General features: G+C 36.0%; 1 protein-coding gene and 1 long non-coding RNA gene across 3 annotated transcripts in view; one reads left to right on the top strand and one right to left on the bottom strand.

Moving 5' to 3' along the window:
- LOC141940439 (uncharacterized) overlaps window positions 1–8,542 on the bottom strand; it is a 36,200-nt gene extending 27,658 nt beyond the window's left edge. Inside the window, exon 1 of the long non-coding RNA XR_012627988.1 lies at window positions 8,412–8,542. This is a non-coding gene — a long non-coding RNA (uncharacterized LOC141940439). The remainder of the gene's footprint in view (window positions 1–8,411) is intronic.
- Window positions 1–19,454, top strand: part of KCNH8 (potassium voltage-gated channel subfamily H member 8) — a 193,585-nt gene extending 174,131 nt beyond the window's left edge. For both annotated transcript variants that reach the window (XM_074861308.1, XM_074861298.1), the window contains 4 exons: window positions 156–511; window positions 4,270–4,376; window positions 5,464–5,540; window positions 17,386–19,454. In XM_074861308.1, coding sequence (XP_074717409.1) covers window positions 156–511; window positions 4,270–4,376; window positions 5,464–5,540; window positions 17,386–18,093 — 1,248 coding nt within the window. In that variant the 3' untranslated portion in view covers window positions 18,094–19,454. The remainder of the gene's footprint in view (window positions 1–155; window positions 512–4,269; window positions 4,377–5,463; window positions 5,541–17,385) is intronic.
- The last annotated feature ends 4,167 nt before the right edge of the window (window positions 19,455–23,621 follow it).

Below are 23,621 nucleotides of genomic sequence, written 5' to 3'. Positions count from 1 at the left end.
GGAAGCTATGGAAAAGTTCCAAAAGAGCTATATCTAATGAGAAATGAAAGCTGTGCTAGATCTGGATTTGTTCTAGGATGAACACCAGAAGAAATTGTGTTTCTGCAACATCAGGCTCTGAATTTTACGCTAGTATGTATTATCTGCTATTTTAGACAGAGCTCAAGGGAAATGGAAATATAAAGAAGAGACTCCCTTCAATTGTGGAAGATGAAGACGAGGATGAGGAGGGAGAAGAAGAGAGTAGCACCCTTTCACCAGTCCATACAAGAAGCACAAATTGTTCTCAGCAGAAGAAGGCTGGAAGCAATAAAAGCCACCTAGGAAGAAACTTGAAGCAGTTGGCCTCAGGCGCAGTGCCCTTTCATTCACCCATCCATGCTTGCAGTTCAAACCCCTCAAGAACCAAGCACGAAATGGAGCTCCATTACTACTCCAGAAGGAAGGAGAAAAACCTTAAGTTACACCTTTCAGCACTGACCACCAGTGGTCCACCTGACCTGAGTCCAAGGTAATAGTTATAAATGGTTATTTTCTTCTCTGTCATGTAACTCCTATTAAAAATATCATGATTATAACAATATAAAATATTTCTTTTTCTTTAATAGTTGATACTTTTGTTCATCCCACACAGAAGGAACAGTCCTCTTATTGTAGGAACTATTACACGCTACACAGAATGTTATGACTTTAGGACTTTATTGCAAAATAAAATATTTCTGCCAGTAAAAAGGGAAAGTATTGAGCAATTACGAAAATGACTATTTGAATAATCTGGGTTTATGGTATCATTTTGTCCATCTATAATAATACGCATTGCCACAATAGCACCATGAAACATTCCAAGTCCATCAGAGAGACAGCAATTTAGAAAGCAAGTAGATAATAATACAGCATAGCAGTGCAAATACAAAAATTACTGGAGTAGAGGACTATAATGGAAAACTATTGCCTGGCAATTTTAGAAAATATTTAGAGGTTTTTTTACATTAGAGAAAAGAAACAAGATAATGCAAGTTATGTAGAGAGTAAACATGAAGTTGAGAAAATCTGTTTTGCTGTGACTTTTAACATAAACAAGTCATGTAATAGTATTATTATTACAGTATTATTAGTGTATAATTTTTAACATTTTAATTTTTTACTTGTATGTTGTAAGATGATTTATGTACCTTATTTCTAAATTGCTGCAATGTAATAATTAATTATTAACCAAGAGTTTTGGGATCAGTTCTTTATAGAAAACACAATCACTTCTTCACATATGAGGAGCTGCAGCAGTTGACCTTCCAGTTCAAGTTTTGGTTTCTATAATTTGAAGTATTTTACATGTTCAAGAACAAGGATACAAACTGATTTTAGTTTTGTCAATACAGGGGAAGATAATGCATGGAAAACCACCTTCTACACCAGCAAAATTGAAATGCATAGTGGATATTTTCTCATTTCTTTTGTAGATCTCATATGAATTTGGTTCAGGTCAGCTATGAGTAAAGGTCATTATCATTTGCATAACAAGTGGTAATTCTGGGAAAAGCTCCCTTTCATATTTTCTACTGAAATGTATTCTTGCTCATTATTGTTCTGAATATATGCAGCCAGACATTGGCACCCAGGGCTGCAAAAGTGAATGTGAAACAAGTATTTTTAGATATATTCTTATTTCCTATTTCCATTCATAATTTCATAACTGCAGAATAATCCCGTTATTAGACTGGAAAATTGGCCCAAGACATATGTGTTTTTAAGACTTTGTTTTCCAGCCAAAACACTTTCATATTATGTTCCAGAATGAGTTTATATTATTAGAACATTTAAACTGACAATTTAAAACCACTTTAAAAAGACCCTTAAATATTTCTTCTTAAGTATTAAAGAGAAAATAAGACCTTAATTAAGATCCTTGCTTTTGTTTTGCTGTTGGACAGTGGTGTAAGGGGAAGGCAAGACTCTAGTTGAAATGTCCAGTCAGTGCAGTTGTGAGGCGTATAACGACATTTGTCAGGAGAACATACTTTGTCTGCTTAACAAATTTGTTTCACTGTGGATGTTCCCTAGAGTAAGCAACCAGAACTCTTCAGTGGTGCTTCATGTCCTTTCCTTGTACACCACAGTTAAGGCAACAGAGCACAGAGACAGGGTAAATTATTCGAATACTTCTTGGTGCAAGGAACTGAAGCCAGCATCCTAACTTTTAAGATACAATCACAGTCTTCCCAATCACTTTTGGGTACTACCTATGAAGTAGAAGAGCATCAAAAGGAAGGAAGTGTAAGTGATAATAAAGGCAGTCCTAGGAGGAGGCATTTATGCATTTGAATCTCCTCAGACCCACATGGATGAGTGCACTCTAGCCCTGATGAACTGGATAGAAGAGGTCACATGTTAATCTTTCCTGACATTTTGGCTTCTACAAGTGGAGGTGTCTGTCTTCAGGGGAAAATTCAGGGCTGTACAATAGCTTATTCAGAAAGGGGTGAGACTTACCAATTACTTTTGTCCCCTCATGTTTTCAACTCACTTGATTACATCACTCCACAGCCAGTTCCTTGTATATGAATAAGCATATGAATGCCTGTTACATGTTTCCCACATAGAAGTCTGTCTTTTGGCTGTCCAGAACTAGCTCTTTTTGCTACTATGGTTTCTTTTTAGTCTGAGTCTTTAAACACTTTAAATAATACAGCATCTATAAATTCTAAGTCACGTCTGAGTAGGTTTTCCCATGTGCTTTAAAGGCAGTTAAAATGTTAGCATTTTATATAATTAGAAATCTCTACAAAAGGGATATCGGTGTTTAAAATTTACTTTTTGAAGCACTGAGGCCAGATGACATTAAATAGGTTTTATAGCAAATTTCAAACAAAGTAATCATTCAGGTTTTCAGCTGCAGATAACAGTATAGGCCAGAGCAGCTCAAGCACCACATTTGAGTCTCATTTCCTCCCAGAGACTGGATAAGATTAGAGTGAAATCTAGTAACATCCAGTCAGCATCATGAACACTCAGACATGACACAGAGCCCTAAACCCACACGAAGAGCCAAGAAATACAATATATGGTACATGCACAGAGCTCTAAGTTATGTGGGTCTTTCAAGCCAAATACATTTCAGATATCTCTGTATTGTCTGTTTTTTGTTTCTCCAAATATTTCCAGTCAAGAGGTTTGCTTGAGAATATCCTTATTAGATGGAAAGTTTAACTTCCATCATCACAGTTATCACTATTGACTAAGAGGCCAAGAACTGTCTGCTTTAGCCCTTCCAGATTAGTATTTAACTCATCTGCCTACTTTAAGACAAATTCTGAATCTTGTGCCTGGACAAAACAAGAAATTAATGCTCCATGTCTGTCAGTTGGCAATTTTCTGAGTCACTTCCGTTGACTTTAAAACTGTTCTCTTTATAGCACAATTTATGATAAATAAGAACAAAAAGTATTCATAATTATATATTTTAATAATATGTATTGATTCCTCAATCCAATACCAGTTTTCTATTCTTAGTATGCAGCACTTGATTACTGTATAAAATGCTTCATTTTTTTTTTCTTTGGATCTCTTGACACTGCAAATTGGAGGTCAGCTGCAATGCATGAGTAGAAATAACTGACAAAAATGTTTTTTCTAGTAGTTAGATCCAATACCAATATACCTGGAACATTGCAGGCTGGTCTACACATCTTCCTATACCCAGTTTGCAAACAAGACTTCTCTGTCTGAGCTAGTTAGTTTGAACCGAATTTGGGAATAGCTATTTGCATGGCAACAACAATTTTGACTGTAGTTTACAGAGATGCTTTCATAAATACATTATGTTCAGGCTTGGGCTCTGCATAAGTAAGCTTAATATAAGAGGCTGACTGTTCTGTGCAAGGAGGTTTAAACTTTCCAAGACCATAGTGAAGCATCTTTAGTTTGTGAAGAATAATGGCAACAGATTACTTTAGATACGAAAAGCAAACTGTATTCAATACAGGTTTTGTTAGGACCCAGGATATACTGCAGAAGTCATGAAAATTTTGAAACTTCAATTTAATTCTATTTGGCCTCACATTCCTTCCTCTAACAGTAGGTTTAATCTTTAGTGACTCACAAGAAGGTACACCAGTATAATAGCTTTTACTTTTCTCTAAACTCAATGTTGTTCAAAATTTGCCATTGCTTAAAAATGTGCCCTTTAGGAGTAATTTTGACAACATAATTATGAATGTGTTGTTTATGAAACTGTTTATGAAACTGCTCCATCACTCCTATTTTTCTCAACAGAATTGTTGATGGGATTGAAGATGGAAACCATAATGAGGAAAGCCAAAACTTTGACTTTGGCTCTGATCAGCTCAGGCAGGAATCCAGGTTATCTCCTACAATTGGAGGTAAGTTTTGCCTGGAAAAATCACTCTTTAGAGAAAACAGTTTTCATAACTGCTTTTTGTTCCCCTTTGTTTCTTTGATTCTCAGAAATGGCATAAATGTATTTAATGTATATCCCTACTTTCAGTACCATTTCAGTATCACAACCAGTACTGTAGAAAAATACAACAGGGTCCTGAAGGCCATTTGTTGTTTTCCTGCTAGCAGAAAGTCATGATAAAACAGCTTGCAAAGAGTACTGTATTTTCATGCATTATACTTTACTAGTAGTATTGTAGGATCAGCCAGGAGCCTTATGCTCCCAAACCTTTGGGCATGGAAGGTACTAAACACAAGGACAAAATTCAACATAAAAATATTCTAATACCAAATAAAATTTTTAAAAAAATCATAAAGAACCATATGCAAACTTGGCTCTCAATTTTTGTTAAAACTATTTACAGAAGTGGAGGAGTATGAAAGTACCTAGATTTTTAGAAGTAAAAGAGTGAAAACCTTGAATAGCAAGAGGTTTTAGGAAGTCTTAAATGACCTACACTCTGAAAAGGTTGATAAAATAGCACCACAGAGGAATAGAGCATGTCAACGTGGAAAGAAAAAAAAAAAAAAGAGAGGAAGAAAGAGACAGAGGGGAGGGACCAGTGGACTGATGCTGAAGTGACACAATCAGTGCAGTTCAGACTGTTTCCAACATCCCCTCTTTTACAAGTAAACAGTCCTCACATAGTTATGTACCTTTTGCATGGAGGCTATTAGGACACATTTTGATCCTCTTAAAGCCAAACAGAAAAAAATAATGGAAGTTTAATTATATCTAGGATTTTTAAAAACAGATGACATGTCATACGTTTGGCACCATGGCTGTCATTTTCAGTCCTTTCAGGTTCAGACTGAAGAGAGCAGTATGAAATTTATTCATCACAATTTTCTTACACATTATGCACTGAACATTAAACACAATATTTTATTTTCATTCTATCCAAGTGCAAACTCAGTTTAAATTTAAAGCATTGGATAAGTGCAATAATAGCATTGCTGTTTTCAAATTATTATACTTTTCTCATTTACATGCATTTGAATTATTTTCAGATGCTGAAATTGGTGCTGCTGTGCTTGTTATCAAAGCAGAAGAGACCAAACAGCAGATCAGCAGGCTTAATGATGAGGTAATGAGCTTTTGTGGGGGTTGGAGGATATTAACAGTGATTCAAGAAATGCTGAAGAAAACTCAGAAAATTTGGGAATATGATAAATGTGTGACAAACGAGTTTGCAAAACTGGATGGGGTTCCTACCTTTAGGGCAGTTTGAGGCTTATAACTCTTTCCAGATTAATTTTCTACATGAAAGCTATATAAAAGTTTGTGTCATGTGCTAGAGCTAAAAACAAAGTGAGGTTAGCATAGTTAGTGTATTTAATCTTAGGATTTATTCCCTTCTGTACATGCTTCTATTTCTTTCTTTCCTCTCATTCTTTCTCCAAGCCCCTTCTTTCAATTCTTTTTGTTTTGGTGAATGCTATGCTTTTGGAGAGTTTCCTTGAAAGAAATGAAAATCCAGTCATCTTCAAATTCACATCAAACGTTACCTATGCCTATTTAGAATGAAACAGAAGTTCATCCATTCCTGCTCAAGCAGTATGACCTGAGGAATGTAGGGTCAGTATTGTTCAGTGGTGCTTCCTGTTCTTCCCGTCTAATAACTTCAAACCTATAATCGACTACCATTCTGACACTGAAGAGGAAATGTTCTCTGGCTAAAGTATTGCAGTACTTTGGCTAACAAGATGAAAGCATCAGACTTTAACTTCACAGTTATACTGCAAGAATAAAATCTGTTCCCAGCATAATCTGTCTTTCAGTATGAAAAGATTAGAGACAATTGTTCTCCACATGAGGAAACATTTAAATAAGTCCAACCACACAGTTTCACTTCTTTTTTCTGATCTCTTTGGTTACAAGAAATGTCAAGTTTTATTTTATTTTTCCTTCTATATTGTGTATTATTTATTCTTTATTTCCATACACGACGTATTGGGCTTGTAAATCTCTTACATCCTGGCTCAGGTTAACTTGGTCAGATAATTTAAATGTCCTAAGCTAAGACTGAATGCATGGTTAGTTAGTCGCTATGAATGCATCACCTCATTTGTATGTCAAACTGACAAAAGTCTCATGCCCCATTGACTACAGTTTCTTATAAGGCTTGGTCAAAGAACTCAAAGATATCTCCAAGATGTTCATTGACAACACTATTATTATAGAAAATTATATTTCCTATGGAATATTTTTGAAACAGACAAGTCATATTGTTTCATCCCTTTTGACTTTGAAGAGGACAGGTATTTTTAAAATATGAAGATGCATTACGTGGTTATCTGCAAGAGGCAATTAGAAAATACATCACAGTGGCAGATGTGCTAAGGCAGGCATCTTGTGGATTAACCAAACATTTGAACTGCAATAGTTCTGGGCTTATCATTGCTTCTCTAGTGAAAAACAATAAATAAATCTTGGAGCAGGGCAGTATGTTAAACAAAAGAAGAAAAAAAAACAAACCCACAATGAAGGTCATTTCGTTCCATGTACAATCTTCATTTTTCCCTACTAAAACACTACCTGAACAAAATATCATGCAACTTGCTTGCTCACACTAACAGAAAAAAGGGAATACGACCACATGAAGTAAAACGCTAAAGTTTCCACACAGGGAAACAGAATCCAAAATCCAGAGACAAAGTTTTCACTGTTCTGAATATGGGTCACTCTTTTATTTCAAATTGAGGAGGGGGGATCCATCTATTTTTTCCACATAGTATGCTACCTGTGAGACTTCACTTGAAATAAGAGGTGTTTACCTCCCAAGACTTCTGCAGTCTCTCCTGGGAATGAGACAGATTTGAACCACTAATTCTTGATTAAACAAGTTAACCATTAGGTTGTCAGACAAAAAGAAGTCATCCCCAGCAGGTCCTTCTCTTCTTTCCACAGGAGTGTGACAGAAGAGGGCTCATCTATAGTCTCTGTCTGTTGAGCAGATATTAGGAGTCCGTAAGTAAGAGGATCTCTGGAAATTTAGAGTACCACCAACTTCTGGAGTCTTGGGTGTGTGAAACAGAGTTTATTTTCACACTGCATAACTGACTGGGGCCTGCACCAACACAGAATGCTAAGTACTAAAACTGAAAGCCAAATAAGGTTTTGGTAGGTTTAGACATCTTTTGGCAACACATGAATTGATTTACATCATTGCATTAATAATAATGCAACCAGAAGATACAATAACATGATAAGGTTGAAAAAAATCTGAAAATAGGTGTACCTATTGCTTAGTCACAGCAGAGAAAGATACCTTTCTCTGATTACAGAACCTCATAGAATTTATAGGAGATTACAGAGCTACATGAGGCTACATGAATGACTACAGAAAACGCTACACTCTGGGAAACACATCAGACTTAGTCAAGGAACTTAAGGGAACATTTATATTCAGCTTTGCAGTATCTCTAACATTAATTTACTCCATGCTGTATAGAGTACATTACATAGAGTACATCTACGTTAGTGTAGTCATGTTTAAGATGAAGATTGTAGTTGGTGCCTTGCAGTACTGTGAAGGAGTATTCTCTACTTTTCAAGCTCATTTTTTGTTTTCTAAGTCCCCTAGCAAAGAAAACAATGTTCTGCATTCTAACCACGCAAGAGTTTTAAACATAGAAACATTTATATAGATAAGAATTCTCAATTCAATGCAACAATGCATGGGCACACAATATGAACAAATATTGGACTGGGATATTAAAAAAAAAAAAAAAAAAAGCATGAGGAGCAATTCTAAACTGGTGTAGATTTAGATTTCATAGTTAACATTCCGGGCTCAAATCCCAGAGACAGATGGGTATCCTCCAAGTCCTCCCATGGATCAAAATTTATGTTGAAAAAACTGCACAACTATAAGGCTTCTTAATTGCATATTCTACATGTATCAAACATGCTCCATCTGGAGTTTCTGAACTGACAGTACCGACTTGGCACTTACCCAAATAAGCCTATGAGTAGCCTTGGTGGAATACACTAGCTGTTCCTTGGGGTTTTTGTTGTTACATTAAGTACTGAACAACACTTGTAGACCCCAGTGCTTTCATCATTCCATCACTCGATGATGACCATTAATGGAAGATTATGACTGATGCTGCAGCAGACTTCTAGCAGTAGTTAAAATACCAGCAGAATTAGAAATTAACTCCTCCTTTAAGACATGCAGCCTCCTCCTGAAAAAGAAAATATAAGAAAACAGGTCACAAGTAGCCAACAGCAGCAAACACTATCATTAATACATTTTCCAGTGGAGATCAGAAGTCAATCAACAAATGCAAAAATAAGTGCTTTCATGAAAGGCAATCGTATTACAACAGTTCACTAGTTAGCTTAAAACCATTTCAGCTGTTTATTGGAGGAACAAAGACATGCATTTTCCCATTCAAACATTCAATACAGTCTGTTGTTAGCAAAGCAAATCAAATAAAAAAATAGTTTCCCCAGAGATAAAACTACAAAACAAGCTATACCCAGCTTAGATATCCAGTGGAGCTCTTGGCAGTATTTTAGGCGTATGACATTCCCTACATAATCCAAAGGAAAGTTCATTTACCTAAGAATGGGACTAACAGAAGACAGAGCCTTGATTATACTTCTCAAAGTTTGTTACATATTAACTTTAGGAATAATGGATGCACACACTTCCTCTAAGAAGGGTAGGCTCCAAAGTTAGCGCTACCAGTTTGTTAGGCAATGCAAGAGAAATTTGAGCGCAACCCAGATTCCTATTGTATAGCTCCATGGTTTGGCTGCTCAGCCAGTTACCCAGCTTCTTCATTCACTCACATAACCTCACTTCTCATTTTGAGCCTGAATGAGATGCAAGCTGATAAAAGGGAATTTCTCTTATGTTCAGTATTGCAAGGTGGAGTGGCATAGGACTACTTAATCTCCTACCCTATTTTCCCATTCCACTTAGTCTAAATAATCACTGAATAATAAAGGCATGACTTTCATTATAGTTCAGTATGTGACAGGCAAGAGAGTTAAGGTTCTGGTTCTCCTGCAAAAATGCAATTATTTAAGCAATAGTTTCAAGACTAAGTGACTGAATACCCAGCAACATGACACAATTTCTGAGCTCGAGGAAGCTTGATTCAAAGACCTGCTCCTAATTAGGCAGAGTGAGAATTTAGGAATAGGTCTTCTGCCCTACAAGCATGCATCCTTCCTTTGCAGAGATCTGTACAACTCAATGCATTTTTCTGCAAAGACTGATCACATGAGTGCATCTAAACATTCAGCATTTTTTCAGAGGCACCATTTATCTGGTGCAATCATACATAACTACTAAGGAGCCCGGAAGTAAAATAGGAAACCACTAAGCAGACTTTCTGAGATATACAGATGGACATAAATCTAGATTAAAGCACCTGCCTATCACTGTCCCATTGTCTGTATCCTACTAGGCTTTTCGCCATCATTTGAATGCAATTGTATGAAAAAAGCATGGAAATACTTCTACTCTGATTCAACATGCAAAACCCAAATCTGAATTATTTAAAACATAGACCAGTTAAAAATAAGAAAATACCCAAATTTTAGTCATATTTTTTCTCCTATAATTTGTACATATTCTCCATCCAAATACACAGGTACAGGATTTCAGGCTCAGATACACAGGACATCTCATGCAGTACATGCAGACAAACTCAGATTTCTTTATCATGTCCCCTGTTTTTCCCATATATGACCCAGCTCCAGTGCAGCCTCTTTCAGCTTCAGAATCTGGTGTCTGATTTCATATTTTACCACATCAGTAGACCCCGCTTTTACAGTACTAAAACAGTATAATGAACAGAGCGCTCACATTTCTCCCATTCAAGTGGAAAACAAACAAACATGAGAAAATATGAATAGGGTCAGGTTTCATACTAGAAAATTGCCTTCTATTTAGCTGCATGTTGGAGCACTTAGTGGAAATTCAGCTATTCTTAATTTTGGGTTTTTTAGATGCAAGTGCTTAAAATACTCTAAGCATTTGGCACTTATTCAGAACAGAGAAAATGCATTCACAGGGACATTTACCTAACAAAAGGAACAATCCTAAATAAATATGTTTATTTTCCAAATCACCTAAAGAAATTCTATAAATAGATTATTTTAAAACATATTTCACATCCAGCTGCCAAAAATCAATCTCATTCTCCTCTCAGGACAAGAAAAAAACATTCTTTTTTCAAGGCAAAACATATTTCTTAATACTAAAAATGTATGCACACGAAGGAAACAGTCATTTTATAATCACTGCCAATGAAGAAAATTTGGTAAATTTAATCAGGCCATCAGTTTTACATAGGGGATGTACTGTTGAAGTTCAGTTTGCAGCTTGAGAACTCATATAAAGAACTCCCCTGACTTACAGTAATTGAAAACATGTTCTTTGTAACAAGATCATAACAATATTATCACATGAGAGAAATTATTTTGCAGCAAGGCTATCCCAACAATTCACTTTGGAAAACATCCTTTAATCAAGAAAAATGTGGCAAAAAATGAACTAATGACATTTATTGATGATGAAAACAAATAATAACTAATGTATCCATTTTGGATTTTATCTACGTAATTTTAGCATAAACGTCAAGACATAAAGCCTAGTATTATTTGTGCTAAGAAATAAAAGCTTTCTAAACCATAAATACCCAGTAAACACATTTTTTTTCTACTGAGATTTGTAAAAATATATTTTCCTTTTAGCACTGACATTCTCCTACCTTGTTGTTGTTTTGTCTCTCTCTCTGCTCTTGTACTTTGGTGATTGTAGAGTAGTCTTTCCAGCTAATTTCTTCTTTCTTTTAATGTTAGCTTAGTAGCTATTGGCAGATGTAGGTAACAGAAATGGCTGATGCTCTAAAGCTTAGGTTAATTTCTTTTTTAAGCAGGACATACGACACATACATAGCATAGATCCTACACGCTGTGGTGTCTCTCTTGCACTTTTCCTTCGTGGAAAGGCACCCGAGACAAAGAAATTAATCAAGAGAGAAAGCCATGAAGTGTAAAAATCAACTGGGCACCAAAATCTGACTTCAGATTTGAATAAAAAAATGTTACTACCATGACAGATGACAATTATCCTGTTAACTCTCTAACAGGCATTTCAAAACCTTCCTGTACTGAAAAGATCTATTTTTCAACATCTAAATGTAAACCTCTGTTGGTATGCAAATTCACTGCTTTTTGTCTTATGCCTACAAGATATAAGAAAAAGCTGATTGCCATTCTCCTTCTAAAACCAGCATACTGTTCCAGCAGATCTCTATAAACAAAATTCCTTCTTTCTTTGCTCATCACATTTTCTAAAACTCTTCACTGGTAGCATTTTCTTTTGGGTTGTCTTTGGTTAGATCTTTTAAGTCACTGACAAAGTACATGATATCAAGCTGCACCAGCATAAGTAATTCCTGGTGAAGAGAACCTTCTTCCTGTGTCCAATAAAAAATGATGCTGATATATCCTGGGAGCATGATCAATGACTGCAAAGTGTGATTCAGCAAAACTCCACAGATATTTTTCTATAATACTCTGCATAGGGAGAATATTATGCTTATATTCATGTCTCTGACATTTTCTTTTCAAATGTAATGTTAAACATTTATCTTTTTTGAAATTCATATTACTGATATTTAAAAGTGAACATGAATTCCATTTAGCCATTAAAAATAAATATTAAATGAAAACAATCAGGATAGGCTGCTAAAAAGAATGGCTTGAAATGTCCATGGATGACAGCAAAACATTGATCATAAATCATTCCAGTCACGTATGAATCCAACACATGGTGATTACATCTCAGTCATATTTTCTTAGTTGGTTTAGAAGAGCGTCACGTGGACAGTAACATCTGAGAAGTCTTTGGACAAGATACATATTACATCTACAGTTTCTTCTTATCTATTAAACTAGATTTTCAATTAAAGAAGAGAATTACATTGTTTTGCCATGGTTTATTCTTGAGAAATATATGTTGCCTGATCTCTTTTAACTATTCCTTTAGATGCTTATAGAAATTGTTTCCTTAATTTTTGCCCGATATCATATGTACAATCTCAGGCTTTCTTTCAACTGTACACTTTAACAGCTTCTCTTCTCCCAGCCACCTGGGATTTCCACAATCCTCCATTTGCTATCAGTCAGTAGCTAGAGAGTCAGAGTTTGTCCCTGATACTTTCTGAAATTCTTGAAGCAGTAATTTCCAAACCTGTTTTTCCTATTGCCACCATCATGCTGACACTGTCCCGGTTCTATGCCAACCTGAAGGCAGCATCCACATCCAACAATGAAGAGCCACAAATTATTATTAGAACTGCAGTTTTGCAACCCTTTTTCTAGACTGAATTTCATGGGACCCCTGTTGACTTGAATACACTTAAATTATCTAGTCCTTTATACTTTTCTGTTCTGTCCTTACTTGTTTAATAGCAACAGTAGTAATCTCAGCATCCTAATTTACTCAGACAGACTGGTTGCCCTGGAACTACCTGAGAGCTGGCTCGTGAGTCAGCAGAGAAACCAACAAATTTTCTTCTACTCCTACAGGATAAAGCCAGTTTCACAACCTTCCAGATTTCTGATTTCACTGAAACTGAACCATCACATCATTGCACAAATCCTATATATTTAATCTGAACTCAGATTCGCTATACTGGGTGTTGGTTTTTTTCTTTTGCAACTAGCTTTATTCCTAAAGTGCCATTAAATCAGAAATGTTTGTCACCATACCACCAATGGTCACAGAGATGCTGATAGATGATCAGGAAAAAGTCTGTCTCAGCTCAGTTCTCATTTTATTCATTGAGTCAACAATGCAGTTACTGGGAAACAGAGTATCAGCAGCTCGTTAATCTGAGCCTTGAAAGACAACTCATTCTGGCTGAAAGTCTCCCTGACTTTATGAAGCACCAGAATAGAAGAACCAATGAAACACCAAGCAAGGGAACAGAGAAGCTGCCATATACAATGCAAACCAGGCAGCTTCCCCGCATTGCCAAAATACAACTTCCATTTCTCAAGAAGCAAATTTTCTTCTTCACTTTTGGGTGTTCAGAAAGAGTCATGGTAGGAAGATGTCTGGGTGAATCTTGAATTGCAAAAGGGAGTAAACCACAGAGAGAAAAAAATACCAATGTATTAGGCTTCTAATCAGAAAAAAAGATGCTTATTGCAGATAGGTATTCTAGTAGAAAATATAATATTAAAAAAATTTAAATGCTGGAATATGTAATAGACAAACAAAGAAAACTGTTTAGCCAATACTATTTAAACAAAGCCACAATCACCATCATCATCTTACATTATATAGAGCTTTTCATCCCTTTTATAGAAAGATTTAAATACAATCACCCCATTCATACTTAACTACATGGAACAAAGTATTCAAACTGCAAAACAGTTTAATACTGGTAGTAAAGAAAAATACTCTTCCTACTGAAACTGCTGAAGTAATTTGAAAATGCAAAATACAACTACTAAAACTTATATTGGTCAGGGCATCAGAAAGTGTTATTATTAAAGTCCATGTGTTTAAAAAAAAAAAATAATCTTTTTTTTTAACCTCTGTTTTGAAATATATTCTTTCTTTATAACAGGTCTGCTAAAAAGGTACCAGAGCATTGCTTTTGACCAGCCTTAGTACCAAGTACCTCTTGCTAATTCAAGCTAAATCTGTATAAATCCCAGTTTCTACACCAGGAAATATTGCAGTATCTTTTCCAAATCCTAGAAACTGTTAAGGCAGCATTTCAATTATATTTGGGATCTAACAGATTATTTTAAAGCTGTCTGCCTAGCACAGTGGGAACCATTTGTACAACTATTTGTATTGCCTGGTGATAATCACTGAACTCATGAAAAGAGAATAGCCTTACCAGCATGCAAGGAATTAGACCTTTCACTCGGGACGAAACTGCACTGCTTTTAATTTCTGTTTCATAGACTCAAAATTTCTTTTGCTTTTAATCTTCGTTCTTTTGCACATTCTGGAGCACTGTGAAATTGTTAGCATTATTGATAAAATTGGTCCCTGTTACACCTGTTTATTTTCATCTGCTCAAGAATCTCCACAGGGTGTAAAAAGGACAGCATAAACAGTATAGTATTGATAGTAACAGTAATAGTATGCTATGTAAGTATATAATAATATAGAGATAGATGGTAATTAATAGTACAGGTATTGGATGTTTAATCCAGTAAGACTAACAGTTTCTAAAGTCCAGAAAAGGTTTTAAATTATCCAGAGAATTACATATTTGCTTTGCCTATGTGTCAAGCAGTATTGGTCCAAATAGATCTCACTAAATGGTGCTCAATTTCTAATGAAGTTTGGCATAATTACTTTGGATCTTAAACTAGCATACTACTGGAAACTATTAAAGCATACATCAAAGGCTGGTTTATCAGTTCCTATGACTGTGTGAGAGCAAGCTTATGAGAATATAGCACTCTAAGAACTAGCTGATATATCAAAAATAGTATCTGGGCACTAGAGCAAGTTGTAATGAACAGAAATTCAGGACTGCCACAAGTACTGATGCTGGGATTGATTTTTGCTGTTTTGTCTCAATGAATTGGCAAAAGAAACATGTTAAAGAATAATTAAACTTTTAAAAAGCCTTTAAGTAACCAGAAACAGAAGAGAAAAACATGGACCAAACCAAGCAAGATATTTTAAAGTTGCAGATATTTTCATACAGCGTTCATAGTTTGGGTAAAGATGCATAGTCATAAGGTAGCATATCTTCCTTTCTGCATGACTGCAGAAAGCCCTGTAAAATGGATGCAAGTTGGGAAACTAGGCACAGAAAACAAAGGTGCTTTATCTGTTAGGAGGGGCCAGTGATGATCCTAAAAAGAACTGATGACCACTGAATCTAGCTAGCCATGGGTTTTGTTGTCCTTTCTTCCCCTTTCTTCCCAAATAAGCTTTTGGAGGTTTTGCAATGCCATCTCCCAGTTCCCAATGGAGTACAGAAGTTCTTGCATGGTTGATTTGTCCAGAAATCTCACAGTGTGTTTTCTTACACTCTGACAGTACCAAGAACCTTATCTGGCTGCTCTGACACCATGGGAAGCCTGTTCACAGATCACTTTTCTAACATATTTTAATCCCTTACATTAACTGAAGTTCAAGTGACCTACCAGGCATTCGAAGTTTAATCTCAGCTGGCAGAAGATTTCATGGTTATTTTCTATCTAGCATAACTTAATTAGGTAACAAGGCAGAGAAAGAGGTGGGGAGAGAGACAGAGAGAGATCCTGTTATGTTCTGCTCAAGAGCCTCCTCCCTTTAAGCATTTTCCCTCCAAGGGCAGTGTTAACAAAATTATTGAACAATATGATGGGTTTGAACTCTTAGCTCAGAGAGAAACTAATAGATGTATAGGAGCTGTATTGGAGCTTCCTTCTAACTCAGAATTTCTTTAAAATTACTGTGCCTGTAGTAACACAGTCAAACTCATCCTGAAATGTCTTTCCAGCAGACTTCTTTGGAACTATCCTGTCAGAAAAATGAAAATTGTATTTCTATTTCTGATTACATGAAAATTAATGTGTGTAGGGCACCTAATCCGTGGTGTCTTTACTTCAGGGCAAAGAAAGCCCCCCTGAATTAGCCTTTTTTCTTTTTGACAAGTGGTTTATTGTTCTGAAGATAAATGTGCAGTCATGTCTTTTTTCAACAGAGTATTTTCACCAGCGTCAGTGTGAGAAGCTCTATTTTAACGGTAACGACAGTGGTTTGACCTAAAATAGATTGATTAGCTACCACGGAGACAAAGTTCATTTCTAACTCTTGATGGGTTCATTTCTCTTTATTAAAAATAATTGACTGATTTGAAATTCCTACAAACTTTTCCTTAAGAAGGGAAAAAGAAAGACAAACACATTTGAAATAGTGAGTGGGTCACTTCTGTGTTTTGAGTTAGGCTTTTCATTTCCCAACATGTCCTTATAATGTCCTAAAGAACATATCTGTTAATGTTCATATATCAATTTACTTTAAGACATAGATTTAGAACTTGTTAATCTGACCCCCACCCAAACCAGCAGTTTTGGGGACATTAAAGACTTCATGTAATTCATGTAATTAGCTGAATGCTATCAGTGTTTGTTTTTTTTTTTTTTAAAAAAAAAAAAAAGGTCTAATACACTAATACAAAATATGATTCTTTCTTTTGCATACACATCAGAGTAATCTATGGTATGGATTACTGTCTCTCTCAGTGTTATATGGAATACCTTTCAAGTGTAAACACAACTAAATAGAAGGAAACTGTTTCATAGGCTTTATTCTGTTTAAATTTTTAGAGGTAGCAAGTGGATTTTAGAGTTTCCCTTTTCTTTTCTTTTTTTTTTTTTTTTTTGTTTTTAGTAGTAGTCCACCAGATTTTCCATACATTACTTGCATCCGACAACTTCGTGTATGGGTTTCTTTTATTTTACTATAAAGATGGCACGTGTATTTCTGAACAAGATTTCATACGACCTCAGTTTTGTATCATTCATGAGTATAAAATCGGTTAATAAAAAATGTTTGTGCATTGAAACATTTAATGATTGATCAAGAAGCTATTGATGTCATACTGCCACTGGAAATCATCTCAGTTCTGACTCTAAGGCCATTCCTTATATGCAGAGTATCATTTAAAATCAGGTGAATTATGCCTACAGTGTTTCCATCATACATTTTAATTGAGCCAATTTAATTATTTCAATATGCCACAGGAAGTGTAACATGTAGCTGTGGTAAGGCAGATGGATGCACTATTTCCCACACATATATTAGTATATTTCTTTAAAATAAAGACACTGTACCACAGATCAAAGCTGATATTGTTACAAAGAAAAAAGGTATGTATGTGTGTGTTTCAGGCATAACTGCATAAATACTGTAATGTTTTGCCCTGCCATAACAGGTGACAACTTTAACTCAAGAAGTCTCTCAATTAAGTAAGAATATGAAGAACATGATGGACCTTCTGGAGAACCTGCTCACATCCCAGAAGCCTCCAGGGTTCTGTGCTGTGCACGGCATATCTCGAAGTCCCACCCTGGAAAGTCTGCAGTCTCGAATGGCTTGGACTACACAACCTTGCACGCACATGCAAGCTGGGAACTTTACTTGCACCAAAGCACAACTTTGCCGTGGCAACACGTTATGTGACATTTGGAATACAGATCTGTCCTCTGTAGGCAGCAGTCCCCAAAGAACTGAACCCAACCTGCAAAATTCTATGGACGGTGAATTTTATTATACACCAGGCCTTCACAATTCCCCCTCCCAGTATCAGGTAATTCAGAAAGACAATTTGCAATTTTTAAGATGCACCTCTCCCCATTCAGACACTACCTTGACTCCTCTTCAGTCTATTTCAGCAACTCTTTCTTCTTCAGTATGCTCTTCATCAGAGACATCGTTACACCTCGTGCTCCCCAGCAGATCTGAGGAAGGTAGCTTTAGCCAAGGAGCAATCAGCTCACTAAGCCTTGAGAACCTGCCGGGATCATGGGACCTGGAAGGAACAGCCGGAATAGTTTCTGCACAGACCCCAGGTTTCCCAATAGACATTGTGACAAGCACAAGGGATATTAAAGATAAAGATTACCAAGCCATAGACGTATAATGAGAGACAGTGAAGCAGTACTCAAAGCATGTTCCACAGCTGCCAGTTTTAAATTTAGAGAGTACTGCATGACTGATTTATTTGACCTTTTCTCTGGCGATTGTGGAAACTTACAAACATGAAAATTCAGATTTATAGAAAGTAAGAAAAGGTATTGCTGGTTCATACTATAGGAAAAAAAAATTCTAGATTCTAGAAGCATGTTGAAAAGCATTTTATATACAAATATAACTTACTGGTCTGTTTGGCAGACTTTTGTGATAGTCCAAAGACCCTGAGGGTCAGAGCAGCTGGAAGTCTAGGACAAAAGAACTATCTTGGGTGGCTTTTGTTCATCGAAGCAAAGGTTTTCCCTGGGTGTCTGACTGTTGTTCCCAAACAATGTCTATGGCACTGTTTGCTTCAGGTGACCGTGGGTCCTGCTGATCTGTTTGTCAGTTCTGTGAAGGCAAAGGGACAATTATCCCTGCATGTCATCTAGACAATCAAACAAATAGAGCTGGTAGAGAGTGGTTAGTTGTTGCACGTTGTTTGTCATGTAAATGAAACCTCTTAATTTATCTAAAAATACTATTTTTATATACTTGTTATGAAACATACTTAAAAATATTTAAAATATTTATAAGGAGAATAAGAGTTTGTTTTCATTTTGGTAAAAGCTTGCAGTTTTAACAAGAAATGCACTACCATCATGTATTAGATCAAATACTATTTATTGTTAAGATATTATGTAGTTTACAAATGGATTCCCTTTTATGTGCATGCAATTTGCAATGAATGTATTCATGCTGGTGGAATACAAATAAATTAAGGTATTATTTTATTTAAAAAAAATAAAACAGCTGGAATGTTGTATCCCATACTAAGTCAGCTATCACTAGTTAAAAAGTGAATTGTTATACTGATAACATTAAGTACCCTTGGTTTGCACTATTATTGGTAAGACCAAGTCAACATTTTACTACACATCCCTGTTTTGGAATTTTATATGTAGACAAGGAAATTAAGAAGGATGAAAACCATTGAGCAAATTAAGGAATATTAAAGGAGAAAATTACAATGGTCTAGTCAGAATCAAAGAAATAAGTTTTAAACCGTTATTTATTTGTTGATTTTTTACTTACAAATGTAAAAATTAGCTTTGACCTTTAGTCAAAAAAAAAGAGACTATAGGTTTGACAAATTATTTAATGCCCAAAGGAAATTTGAAGGGTTTTTTCAGTATTTAATGTATTAGAAACTTATATTGCTACAGTGTAACCAGAGCTACTGCTTTGCGTTGGAATTTTGATTTATATATTTAAAGATGCCCAGTATACACCACATTTGCATGTTCTTTAGCAAGCTTTCTAAAAGAACATATTTACAACCCAAAATAAATGTTCTAAAATGGAGACGTAAATTGTTATGTTTAATAATTAATGCAAACTGGTGACTGTTATCAAATTAAAATTTTTACAGCGCACAGATTTTTGTTTAACTTAAGAGGGTTTTTTTTTCTGAAAGCTTCAAAGACTAAGTTCATTGTTAACATTTAGATGTGTGTGGGAACACAAATCCCAGCTGATATTCTGTGCCCAATTTACATCCTTTTTCCCACTGGTACAAATTAAGGACAAAATGTCATCTCTCATTTTCAGCTGCCTGAATTTTGTCAGTGTGTCTACACTTCAACATGAGCGTTTATATATAGGGTTTCTTACTTCCCCTCTATTCCAGTTCTTACTTAGTTTAAGGCTAAATAGATTAGTGCTGATTAAATAAGGCATAACCCAGAAATCTTAAAATATTCATTACAAATACTAGCTAATAAAGGTCTATGGTATTTCTGCAAACAATCCTGGCTCGTCTTTAGCAATCTGCCATCAGCCACCCTGCCGCAAGGCAGGAGGATGAGACTGGCGGAGGCTGCCTGGCCCCCACACCCAGGGCAGGCGCACGCTGGCCCGAAGTCAGGAGCTGCCTAACGTGGGGCAGCGGAGATGAGGTCCTGGTAGAGCAGCCAGAAGCTCGGTGGCAATACGGCACCACCTCGCCTCAGCAGCTGGCCAGCACACTGTATAGCCATGCCCCTCTCTTGCCCTCCTCATCAAGCGCAGATGCTGGTTCCTTGGGATGCACGGGCACATGCAGCACAGCTGTCTGCAAATCCTGATTCTTCACTGCCACCTTCTTCATGCCACACAAGGTAACCTGCCTCCAAACTATTGCATTAATGAAATGCAGAGGTTAATCTAAGCTCACCATATCCCAGACACTGACTGGGACTGCACAAACATGCTATGTGTCTACCACGTTTACTTCCCAATATCATTTAATAATTTCCATTACGTATATAAATTGGGAGCAGTGTTTGCTTTCTCATTTTATAAACAATACATAAACCATTATGTATATGCTTTGAAGTTTTGGCATTGTTTTTTCTTTTCCAGTATAAACACTAGTGTCGTGAGATTAAAACTGGATGCTTTTTGTTCTGGAGTTTTTGTGTTAGTCTTATACAAAGGTTAGTGGAAACAAAAAGCCACTTTGGTTGAGTAGCCATAACTTTACTGTTGTACATCTAACTCTTGAATAAAAAAATGCATGTGTGGTAATTGAGAAGAAACAGCACCCAGATATCTGTCCTAAGTAGTTCCTTGTTTCTGCAAGTGTCAAATATATCCTAAACAAAGTTGGCAAACATTGTGCCATTTGTATTGGCCATAGTTTCAATGAACATACATAGCCATTACCTGGATTGCAGAGTCTGTAAAATGGGCATCATACAAGTGAGTGTACTGCCTTCCAGGGAAAGCTCAAGGAACTTAGGACAGGAAAGTTCATGCCAGGCCAAAACCAAGTAAGGAAAAAAGAAGGTCACCAAAATAGAAATCTGGATTTGAATGGTGGTTCTATTTTAAACTTTCTGACACCATTATATTATGAAAGCCTTAGGAAAAGAATCCCGCAAGCAGCTTTTTTTGGACAATATCTGGCAACCAATTCAGCAAATATCAGTTCTGAAGGTAAAATGAAAATTCATAGGGACAAATGGGAAGGGCACATACATTTGGAACAGAACAGTAATTTCCAAACAAGATAACTATGAGCAGAATAGTTCTACACACAGCATAGCCATGGAGGATTTCTGGGCTTAAAGCAACAACCACTTAATACTCAAGTATTACTCTCAAAAGTACTCTTGTGAACATCAATACAAGCATCCCACACCCTAACATTCAGCAGCCCAGCTCAGACGAATTACTGTATTCCTTTTTGCACTAAGCTTTAGAAAAATAAAAACTAGAATTCATTTTTCTCTCAGGATTGTTCTGCCCATCTAATTCTGCAGCAGTTTACTTCCTAAATTTGCTACATTTTGTTCCTTTCTTGCAATTTCCATCATTGTTAGTTTCTTCTTCTGTACAGTAACTGTAATCTCTGTTTATTTCTTTTCCCTCTCTTTTTATTCCTCACCCATTCTCTTTTATATGCCATTTATAACACCACCAAACTCAGCCATTTCTTTGCTCATTTCCTGGTCATTTTCCTATAAATAAACATTCTAGGCCTGCCACTAATTAACTAAGTGGCTACCATACTGTCATGCAGTAGGACAGCAGATTTGGTCAGTGTCAAGATTCAGGCAGTAAATCACCAATCTGTAACCTCAATCTCACACACTATTACCTTCTCACAATGCTGAAGTTGACTCCATTGACAATAGGGAAAAAAAGGTGTTGGGAAAAAAAAACACACACCAAAACAAATGAGGCATTAAAAAAAGGGGAAAAAAAAAAAAAAAAGTAGAATCCCCCATTAATTTTCCCCTGTCTTCTGTTTTTATACCTTCAGATCTATTTTTAAAGATGTGTATTTGTGTTGTCACAATAACTACTAGATTCAATTTAAGAAACACAGCTTATCACAAATTCTGAAAAAATTCCATCATTTTTTTTAAAAATCATACCCATCTCTTGTGATAACCTTGCTTTGACCCATTGGTTGGTTATCTACCACAAATAATTTACTCTCTAATTAGTCCATCTGCTAACCGCACATGAGATTTCAAAACATTTTATTTTATGAGGCAATTTTGTAACACACTGTGTCAATAGCCCCACCTGGTAGCTTGTAAAAAATCCTGTGTTTCACAAATTAAGTTTTGGAATGAAGCAAACCTGTTCTCAACATTTTCTGCATCTTCTCTCCTTAACCTAAAAGCACTTGCTTCTCACAACCGTCTCAGTGGGACACATTGCAGATATTTCATGCTGCTGGACCTACCACAGAAAGTGCAGTCACATTCCCATTTTCTAGCAAAATGTTTCTAACTTACCTCAGCAATGAAAGAATGAGCCTACAGCTGGGAATTTAGGCAACAATGGGGTGAGCAATAAGAAAAGGGAAAAGGCTGGTGCCTGGTTTCCTGGCTCCATCCCCCAACTCAGTAAGGGGAATTTGCACAGTAGTCACTAATTCCAGCAGCCTACATCATAGTATTTAGTCCTCACTTGACTCAGAAAATCAGATAACCTATGACAAGAAACCTAAGCCCATGTCCGTCAGTATCTGCAAGTCATCAAAATAGTCAAATTATATTTAAAAAAAATGGATAGCTGCAAGTTTGTTAGATGATACCACATACAAAATTGGTCTTCTACCTTCCTAGATGAGCATAAAAGTCATATCACCATTCCCAGACCAACCACTGACCTCTGTACTTCATAAACTTGTCTTCCCAGAGTCCCTGTATTTATCCTACCATTCACTGTCAGTGGCAACAACCACAAGAAACAGCAATTTCCTGCTTCAAAACCAAAGTGTCACAGATCTGAATCTTTTTTTTAGAGAAAGTGGCTGATTAAAAGAGAATTTTATTTCGTATGTACCTTGATACCAGAAGTCTCCCAGACTTTGGAAATCTCTCAAAGAAGCAAGTTAATGAAGGTTAAGAGTTAGAAGACTCATTTCAATTAGAACTCAGAACCACAAAAATTGTGCAAGAGGAGAAGCAGTACCCTCCTCTTTCAAGTTGTTTTAATGTTCATGATTTAGTATGTAATCGTACATTTATGTCTTGATGGTGTGTTTTAAGTCTTGGCATTTATGTAAAAGAGATCGTCATTTGAATTTATTCTCTCTCCACAGCTCTTCAGGAACCTGTTAACATTTGCCATGGTAAATCCAAAGGTCTTATACACTACAAACAGCTCAGCACAACAGAGGAAAGGTAGAACAAAACAATAGTAAAGATCTTTATCTTCAATGACACCAAATTGTACAAATGATGTACTACAATGATAAATGGTTAGTATTTATCTAACTATAGGATAAAATATCAACAGAATTAATCTCAGATGGAATAAATGCTTCTACTAACTGGGTTATGAGGAGCATTGAAAAGAAACACGTTTCCTCAGTTTTCTGATTTTCTCATCCTTGACGTTGTGTTATCAACCTCACATATTCAAAATATTCTGATAGGGTCCCTAAAAGTTACAACTTCAGAGAACTCTTCAAATTCATTCTTTTTTTTTTACTTG

Source organism: Strix uralensis, chromosome 1, assembly GCF_047716275.1.
Source record: "Strix uralensis isolate ZFMK-TIS-50842 chromosome 1, bStrUra1, whole genome shotgun sequence".
In the NCBI taxonomy this organism is placed as follows: Eukaryota; Metazoa; Chordata; class Aves; order Strigiformes; family Strigidae; genus Strix; species Strix uralensis.
This window is presented reverse-complemented; position numbering and strand designations above follow the sequence as displayed.